The sequence below is a fragment of the Drosophila kikkawai genome, unplaced genomic scaffold, assembly GCF_030179895.1.
Source record: "Drosophila kikkawai strain 14028-0561.14 unplaced genomic scaffold, DkikHiC1v2 scaffold_131, whole genome shotgun sequence".
NCBI classification, from domain to species: Eukaryota; Metazoa; Arthropoda; class Insecta; order Diptera; family Drosophilidae; genus Drosophila; species Drosophila kikkawai.
This window is the reverse complement of record NW_027222462.1, coordinates 278061-287830: the sequence shown is the minus strand read 5'-3', so window position 1 is coordinate 287830 and position 9770 is coordinate 278061. Positions and strand designations below refer to the sequence as shown.

Below are 9770 nucleotides of genomic sequence, written 5' to 3'. Positions count from 1 at the left end.
GCGCATCGCACGAGTGGGTCCCTACTCCCGGATAGGAAGGCGTTCCTGCAGGACACCTTCAGGCCGCGGGATTTTGCAAATGCCCTCGAGGGCTTCACGGCTTGTGAGGACGATGGAGCCAGCGAGATGGCCAAAAAACTAGCGGCTGCGGTTGATGGCGCGTGCAACCAAAGCATGCTACTGAGGAAGCCGTTTAGGAAGCATCACTCCCCGGTGTTCTGGTGGAGCGAGGAGATCGCTGACCTTCGCCGCAAATGCCTCCGAAGCAGAAGGCTGCTGCAGCGAGCTAGAGGCACCTCGCGCCTTCCTGCGTGCAACGACCGCTACAAGGTGGCAAGGAAGGAGCTGAAGACTGCCATCAGGAACAGTAAACGCGAGTGCTTCCTCAAGCTGTGCGACGCCGCCGATGAGGATCCTTGGGGAGGAGCCTACAAAATGGTGGTGAAAAGGCTCAATGCGGGCGGCAGTGCCCCAACTGACCCGGCGACGCTGGAGAGCATAGTTGGCACGTTGTTTCCTAACGGGCGGCAGGTCGCGATCTGCCCTAGTACCGAGTTGGGCGACATCCGCTGGGTCTCGGAAGATGAGGTTCTACAGGCCGGCAGAAGCCTGAAGATTAAGAAGGCGCCGGGGCCGGACGCCATTCCGAGCAGAGCAACCAAGCTTTCTCTATCGCTGCTGTCGTCCTCCTGGAGGGGACGTTCCCCGACAGATGGAAAAGGCAGCGGCTTTTGCTGCTGCCCAAGCCAGGCAAGCCACCTGGTGAGGCATCGTCCTATAGGCCAATCTGCCTGCTGGACACGATTGGCAAGGTCTTCGAGAGAGTGATCTCAACTCGGTTGGGCGAAGCCATCGAAGCCGCGGGTGGTCTCTCCCCTGAACAATACGGATTCACGAAGGGACGGTCTACGCTGGACGCCATTGCGAGGGTCGTTAAGATCGCGGAGGATGCCATTGCAGGAACCAGATGGAAAGGTGGAACCAAATCCTATTGTCTGGTCGTCACCCTCGACATCAGGAATGCCTAAAACTCTGCAGACTGGAGCCGTACGCTAGAGTCCCTGAGGAAATTCAACATTCCGGGGTACCTACTGAATGTAGCGCTCAGCTACTTCAGCAACAGAGTTCTCACGTTGGACACGAGCATGGGTTCCAGAGAGTATAATATCTCAGCCGGAGTCCCTCAAGGCTCCGTCCTGGGACCTCTTCTCTGGAACGTCATGTATGACGGCGTACTGAGGCTTCCGATGCCTGCCTGCACCAGCCTGGTTGGCTTTGCGGACGACGTCGCTATCGTCGTGGCAGCGAAGGAGATAGCTGCCGTGGAGGCGCGGGCTGACACGGCCATCCAAGCCGTAGAGGCGTGGCTGGCTCTCGCGGGGCTAGAGTTGGCGGCTCACAAGACGGAAGCTGTCCTCATCTCGAGCCGGAAAGCAGTGGAGACGGCCAGCGTTCTTGTTGGAGGGACGAGGATCCGGTCTGGAGAGAAGGCGGAAGGAGCGGCCGGAGTAGGGGCCTCCGCGCCCGCGAAGCAATGCCTGGCGGCGGTACCGCACGGCGTGAGCTCTTATTCCCTCGCACCATTCTTCGTCTTACTGTGGAGCATTATTGTTATTATTATTATTAATTCTATTATATTAGGGAATAAATATTTATTTGACTACAACAAAAAAAAAAAAAAAAAAAAAACACATCATCAAAACAGTGTTTTCTACTCACAGTGGTTGGACGCGTTTTTCCGAGCTCCGAAAGTGAACCGTCTAGGAGCCAGTGTAAACACCTCGGAAGCAGCTGAAAAGCAGTATTAGTGCAGTGTGAGACACCTCGGGACAAGGGTACGTACCAGAACCGGCCCAGGGAGGATATCCGAATCTTGGGAATCTTGGTACTCGCGATCGCCATAGACCCCCAGGGCAAGGGGGGGGGACCGCTCTCTCGTCCAGTGAGCACCTCACTCTCACGAATTGGAACAGTTTCCACAAGCCACTCTTTTTTCCATTTTCCCTCGCGTTTTCTGCAGCACAACAAGATCAGCTGATCACAGTGTTGCGCAACGCACGCGTAGGGAGCTTTCGCACTTGAGGTAGTGTTGGAAAACGAGTGCAGCCCGCGCAAATTTAAAAATGTTAACTAGAGGCTATACCAAGTTTTGGCCTTTAATTTAATCCTAAATTTGTGCGTACAGCTGGAAGGCCCACCCATACGGCCCCAGTTAATATTCCGCAGCTGGCTCCAGTGGGGCAACGAGCAGAAGGCCAAGGAACTAGCCGCTATCCAACCCCTCCGCTGAGGCGGCGCCAGTCAAAAGGGGCTCTGGGGACCGAGAAGGAGCGGTATAACTCCCATCAGGCATCCACTGGGGGAAATCCCTGTGCACCGAGGGACCCCACTAAGGAGCAGGTGCGATGAGCCAAACGAAACCGCCTGCAGGCCGGGACGACGAGACCCAGGCATTAGCAGTAGCTAGAGCAGAGGAGGAACTGCTGCGAAACTTCCAGCGCAACAAGCAGGAGATGCAACACTCGCCTCCCGCGAGCATGCCAGAGAAGCAACCGGTGTCGGCACCGCCAAATGTGCAGGGACCCGTGTTTGTTTTCGGCGAGACTGAGGAGGAAACGGCTACTCCGAAGAGAAGCTTTGATGCTGTGAGCCCCGATGGGAACCAGTCAGGAGCGCACAAGAAGCAGAGAGTGGACACTAGCGCACCAGCACTAGCCGAAAAGCTGGGGAAGATGCTAGACGAGATGATCGCCAAACTCACGGATACCAAGACAAACAACAAAAAGGTGGCCCGCCACGTCACCCAGGGGACAATCGACTCCATGATGGCGATGAAAAAGCTGCAGGTCGACATCAGTGCAGCGCTGGCCGATGGCCACACCAAGGGCTCTACCTCGAGCGTAAGCCAGCAGACCACTCCCACGCTGACAGCCACGATCCTTAAAGCGGCCTGCACCACCGGGCCAGGAAATTCGGCATGGCAACAGGTCAGGGCCAAGCCTAAACCCAGGAATTCCCAACCGAGACCGGAGAGCAGCGAACCCAAAGGGACTCGAGCACCAAACGCTGTCATGCCCAGGAAGCAGCGCGCCGACGCTATTTTAATAAAGTGCAGCGAAGGCTCGTACGCAGATATGTTGAAGCTGGTCAAAACTGAGCCCTCCCTCCAGGGACTCAAAGATAATGTTCAAGGCTTGCGAAGAACTGCAAATGGCGGACTCCTATTGAGAATGCAGAAGCCTCAGGACCCGTCCACACAGCAGCTGCAGGCAGCACTCAGGACGGCCATATCCGATAAAGCAGAGGTGGCGGTCATGCAGGAAACTGTGCAAGTGGAGATTCGCGACCTGGACGAGATGACCAGCGGCGAAGAAGTCACTATGGCTCTGTTTGCCGGAGAGGATTCAGACATCGCAAGCAACGCTGCACCTAGGATGCGGAAGGCGTTTGGCGGCACGCAAACAGCAACCGTCAACCTCAGGCCTGATCATGCGCGGCGACTGCTCGATAAGGGCAAAATCCGAATCGGATGGGTCGTCTGTCGCATCAGACAGAAGACCGAGCTAAGGAGGTGCCTCAAATGCATGGGCTATGGGCATACCTCGACGAGATGCAGGGCCTCAGACTCAGTAGCCAAGGCCACACAAAACTCCTGCTTCAGATGCGGGGAAGAAGGCCACAAGCCAAGAGTATGGCAACAGAGTGCGGATGGTGGTGCAGCCATATGGAGCTGCGGGCAGTCCCCCGGACACCTGTCGCAGAGGGCGTCGAGACCTGGCTATGCAAGGGCTAAGGTCCAAGCAACCAAGCTGCTACCTTGCCCCGAGCTTGCATATAGATGCCTTTAGAGACATCTTGCAGGAGATCGCCCGAGACGCCCGCGGAAGATCCCCAGTACTAATCGCTGGGGACTTCAATGCGTGGTCCACCGCCTGGGGGAGCTCGAAAACGACTCAGCGGGGAACCATCCTTCTGGACGCCCTGGCCACATTAGACGTTTGTCTCCTGAACGATGGAGCTAGATGCACCTATAGCAAGGCAGGCAGAGAGTCAATCATTGACCTGACTTTCGCCAGCCCGGAGCTCTGCCGGACCAGCCACTGGAAGGTCACGGATCTGCTCACATACAGCGACCACGCAGCCATTATCACCCAGACGACGCACAGCCAACAGGGCCCGTCTCTCCGGCAATCTGCGTACAAGGTACACACCCTTAACGCAGATACACTCCTAAGCAGTATGGATGGCAACGTCATCACTGGCGACGCCAACACCTGCGCCGACATATTAGCTGCGAGAATCAAGGCTGCTTGTGATGCCGCCATGGCGAGCTCCACTAGAGGAAATGGAAGGAGACCAGTCCCCTGATGGAATCATGAGATATCCGTCGCCAGGAGCGAGTGCCTCTCTGCAAGGCGAAGATGTCAACGAAGTCGAGGGCGTCCCACGAAAGCGCTGTTCGAGATATGCTACAAGGAGAAGAAAAAAGCCCTCAAAATCGCTATTAAGACGAGTAAGAGCAGGTGCTTCCAAGAGCTGTGCGATGCAGCAGACCAGGAACCCTTCGGCTCGGCATACAAGCTGGTCATGGGCAAGCTCTACAGACCGCCGACTCCAACCTCCCAGGAACAACTTGGAGCTATAATCTCCACGCTCTTCCCGTCGCAGCCGCCCCTCGTGCTGCCAAACATAGCTGCGAGTGAAGCGATCTTCACCAGCGAGGAGGAATTACTGTGCGCGGTGGCCAGCAGCAAGGCAGCCAAAGCCCCGGGACCCGATGGCATTCCCAACGCTGCACTTCATGCCATAATGAAGTCATACCCAAGCCTATTTTCACAGGTATACAACAGGTGCATTGCGGAGCGCACTTTTCCAAGAGCATGGAAGCAGCAGAGACTAGTGCTTATCCCTAAACGAGGCAAAATGAATGACGACTCGTCCTCATATCGCCCCCTGTGCATGCTCAACACACTGGGGAATATATTTGAGCGCATAATCTGCAACAAGTTGGAGAGAGAGATCGAAGAGCGTGGAGCCCTCGAATCAGCAGCACGGTTTCAGGAAGAAGCGGAGCACGATCGACGCGATACGAGAGGTAACGCTAATGGCAGTAAACGCGATGGAAGGCGAAAGATGGCAGGGAGGCACCAAGCAATACTGCCTGGTCTGCACCCTAGATGTCAAAAACGCTTTCAACTCAGCAAATTGGAGCTTAGTCCTGCAGGCACTCCAACACGGCGGCATATCAGGGAACCTCACCCTCCTGATAGCGGACTACTTCAAAGATCGCGTCCTTCTGTACACATCCGACGACGGCAACCAGATGCACCACGTGACTGGTGGTGTACCACAGGGATCTGTTCTTGGGCCAATCCTGTGGAACGTCATGTATGACGGGATCCTGAGACTTCTACTACCAGATGGCTGCGCCGTAGTAGGGTTCGCTGACGATATAGCGCTGGTCACGGTGGAGAAGCACCTGTCCGATGTCTCTGCTAAATGCAGCCTTGCAATCGACATGATGATGTCTTGGCTGAAAGACAACGGTCTCACGCTCGCCGAACACAAAACGGAAGCAGTGCTCATAAGCAGTAGAAAGACCGTAGAGAAGGTCACCTTCCGGGTTGGCTCGACATACGTCGAGTCCAGTCCGGCGATCAAGTACCTCGGAGTCATGATCGACCATAGGCTGAATTTTAAGAGCCACCTGGAGTACGCAGCGGCCAAGGCATCTAAGGCCACGGCCGCTATCTCTAGGATGATGGCCAACACCCGTGGCCCAAAGCAGCATAGCAGACGATTAATAGCTACAGTGGTGACCTCGACCATCTTGTACGCCGCTCCGATTTGGGCGGAAGCCATGAGGACTGTCAGCTACAGCCGGCAGTGTAAATCTGCCTACAGACGCTGTGCTTTGCGCATCTCGAGCTGCTTCTGCACGGTGTCAGAAGAAGCTGCATTGGTGGTATCGGGAGCAATCCCAATAGACCTACTGGCAGAGGATCGCAGGACTGGGAATTCATATAGCAGAATCCAGAGAAGCAGCACCATGGCTCGATGGCAGGATAAATGGAACAACGCGAGCACAGGACGATGGACCTACAGGCTCATCCCCGATCTGGTTCCCTGGTTGCAGAGACGACATGGTCAGCTGGACTACTACACCACGCAGATCATCACAGGACATGGTTGCTTCAAGGCTTACCTGCACAGGTTTAAGCATGAGGGCGACCCGTACTGCGACTACTGTGGCAGCGCTTTTACTGAGGACGCGGAGCATGCATTCTTCGTATGCCCCCTTTTCTCGGCGGAACGAGCCGCGCTGGAAGCGGCAATGAACTGCCGCCTGACACCTGACAACTTAGTCTGCTGCATGATGGAGACCCCCTCTAAATGGGATGCGGTTGCTGAAATGGCAGCATCCGTGATGCGAGAGCTGAGGCGCCGGGAGCAGACCCGTCGCACTGAAGGCCGATGAGGGGCATTAGGACCGCCAGCCGCCCCCGTGAAGTATGGCTTTGCGGCAGTCCCACGGGTGCGGACTCTTCCACTCTTTCCCTTTTTTGTATATTACACTTAACTCTATATTCTTTTTTTAATAAAAACAAAAAAAAAAAACACATCACCCGGCATGAAGCCAACGGCATGAAGCCAAATAAACCCCGCGAAGGGAAGTTCAAATCGAGCACTAAGCTTTGAAGTCACGCGCGCAAGTGGCAACGCTGTCAGCGATAGTATCAGCATCTGGCAACGCCAGGATCGATCGCGACAGCGCTGCCGGCAGGAATTAGGTCACGGCCACACTGCGGAAATTAGGTCAATTTAATCCTCGCAAAATTCTTAACCGCGAAAGTCGTGTCGCTCCGCAGTGAAAAGTTCAAGTGCCAAAACCGCGTGTCCGCGTCGGGACCTAATTATCCTGCAGGACCTCGAAGGACATCCAGCCAGGGTGAGCATGGCCGCCGGCCATTAAATATGTTGGGGATCTATCCCATACCCGCCGCCAAGTTATTTTATCAATAAAATTACCTAATTAGAACACATGTGCTTAAATCAAATTGCGCGTTTTCCCTGTCTTCGTTCGCGGGCCGGCGCCCCTCGCCGGCAGTGACCAATTCCCCTCCTGCTTTCCCCGTAGCACCGGAGTAATTCCGGGTGCGGGCGAAAGCCGGACGGGAACAGGAGCCCGTGGCTGCTGGATTTCTCCGAGCCCGGACTTGCAGCGAGGCCGCCGGTCCCCTTTCCCCCTTGCCCATCAGAGAGCCATCCCGCTGCTGGATTTTTCCGGGCGAGGATCTGGGGTTGGTCGCTGGATTTTTCCGAACCGACTGTCCCGCTGCAGGATTCTTCCGAGCGTGGACGCAGGCATCGGCTGCTGGATCTCTCTGAGCCGTTGTCCTGTCCCAACGGACGCCGCGCTGCTGGATCTTTCCGAGCGTGGGCGTGGACGTGGCTGCTGGATTATTCCGAGCCCTCTGAGCAATCCTGCCGCTGGATTATTCCGGGCGAGGATTTGGGGTTGGCTGCTGGATTTTTCTCCGAGCCAGTGGTCCCGCTGCTGGATTCTTCCGAGCGTGGACACAGGCCTTGGCTGCTGGATTCCTCCGAGTCTTTGTCCTGCCCCGAAGGCGCCCCGCTGCTGGATCACTCCGAGCGTGGGCGTGGGCGTGGCCGCTGGATAATTCCGGGCCGCTCGTCCCGCCGCTGGAAAATTCCGGGCGCGGACGCGGGCTTGACCGCTGGATTATTCCGGGTCGCCCGGTTTCCCCTGGCCAAATAATCACGTGCTAATATTTTCTTCCCCATTTTCCCCGCTAGCCGCAGAAAATTATCGGCGCTTCTCCGTTCTGTGTGTCTCACAAATTATAAATTTTGTGCGGGGACTCTGGGCCGGGACTCACCCCGGCCGCCCAGACGCTTCCTTACAAGTGGATTCAGGCATTATTAGCTGAGTTGTGAACTTTTTGTTTTCAAATTTACAATTGAGTATGCAAATGTATTAGCCGTGTAAAAACTATTATAAATACAAATTCTGAAGTGGATACAGACATTATTAGCTAAGTATGCAAATGTATTAGACGTGTAAAAACTAATATAAATATAAATTCTAAAGTGGAATCAGGCATTATTTGCTGAGTAATGAACTTTTTGTTTACAAATTTACAATAGAGTGTGCAAATGGATTAGCATTGTAAGAACTAATATAAATATAAATTCTGAAGTGGATTCAGGCATTATTATCTGAGTTGTGAACTTTTTGTTTTCAAATTTACAATTGAGTATGCAAATGTATTAGCCGAGTAAAAACTATTATAAATACTAATTCTGAAGAGGATACAGACATTATTAGCTGAGTATGCAAATGTATTAGACGTGTAAAAACTAATATAAATATAAATTCTGAAGTGGATTCAGGCATTATTAGCTGAGTTGTGAACTTTTTGTTTACAAATTTACAATTGAGTATGCAAATGTATTAGACGTGTAAAAACTAATAAAAGTACAAATTCTGCCGTGGATACATGCATTATAAGCGGAGTTGTGAACTTTTTGTTTACAAATTTACAATTGAGTATGCAAATGTATTAGCATTGTAAGAACTAATTTAAATATAAATTCTAAAGTGGATATATGCATTATTATCTGAGTTGTGAACTTTTTGTTTACAAATTTACAATTGAGTATGCAAATGTATTAGACGTGTAAAAACTAATATAAATATAAATTCTGAAGTGGATTCAGGCATTATTAGCTAAGTTGTGAACTTTTTGTTTACAAATTTACAATTGAGTATGCAAATGTATTAGCCTTCTAAAAGCTAATATAAGTACAAATTCTGCCGTGGATACATGCATTATAAGCGGAGTTGTGAACTTTTTGTTTACAAATTTACAATTGAGTATGCAAATGTATTAGACGTGTAAAAACTAATATAAATATAAATTCTGAAGTGGATTCAGGCATTATTAGCTAAGTTGTGAACTTTTTGTTTACAAATTTACAATAGAGTATGCAAATGTATTAGCCTTCTAAAAACTAATAAAAGTACAAATTCTGCCGTGGATACATGCATTATAAGCGGAGTTGTGAACTTTTTGTTTACAAATTTACAATTGAGTATGCAAATGTATTAGCATTGTAAGAACTAATTTAAATATAAATTCTAAAGTGGATATATGCATTATTATCTGAGCTGTGAACTTTTTGTTTACAAATTTACAATTGAGTATGCAAATGTATTAGCCGTGTAAAAACTAATATAAATATAAATTCTGAAGTGGATTCAGGCATTATTAGCTGAGTATGCAAATGTATTAGACATGTAAAAACTAATATAAATATAAATTCTGAAGTGGATTCAGGCATTATTAGCTGAGTTGTGAACTTTTTGTTTACACATTTACAATTGAGTATGCAAATGTATAAGACGTGTAAAAACTAATATAAATAAAAATTCTGAAGTGGATTCAGGCATTATTAGCTGAGTATGCAAATGTATTAGACATGTAAAAACTAATATAAATATAAATTCTGAAGTGGATTCAGGCATTATTAGCTGAGTTGTGAACTTTTTGTTTACACATTTTCAATTGAGTATGCAAATGTATTAGCATTGTAAGAACTAATTTAAATATAAATTCTGCCGTGGATACATGCATTATTAGCTGAGATGTGAACTTTTTGTTTACAAATTTACAATTGAGTATGCAAATGTATTAGCCGTGTAAAAACTAATATAAATAAAAATTCTGAAGTGGATTCAGGCATTA

General features: G+C 50.7%; 1 protein-coding gene across 1 annotated transcript; it reads left to right on the top strand.

Moving 5' to 3' along the window:
• Positions 1–2405: 2405 nt before the first annotated feature.
• Positions 2406–6478, top strand: LOC138929323 (uncharacterized). The gene is made up of 4 exons (XM_070288767.1): positions 2406–3689; positions 3862–4312; positions 4454–5095; positions 5178–6478. The coding sequence occupies exons 1-4, from the start codon at positions 2406–2408 to the stop codon at positions 6476–6478; spliced, it is 3678 nt and encodes a 1225-aa protein (XP_070144868.1).
• The last annotated feature ends 3292 nt before the right edge of the window (positions 6479–9770 follow it).

What these genes read in the sequence shown, in the direction of transcription:
- LOC138929323 (XM_070288767.1), top strand. Translation starts at nt 2,406, where the DNA reads ATGAGCCAAACGAAACCGCCTGCAGGCCGGGACGACGAGACCCAGGCA. An exon ending in AAGAAGGCCACAAGCCAAGA is followed by an intron (nt 3,690 to 3,861) that starts GTATGGCAACAG and finishes GACATCTTGCAG; the next exon opens with GAGATCGCCCGAGACGCCCG. An exon ending in TGCGAGAATCAAGGCTGCTT is followed by an intron (nt 4,313 to 4,453) that starts GTGATGCCGCCA and finishes GTCCCACGAAAG; the next exon opens with CGCTGTTCGAGATATGCTAC.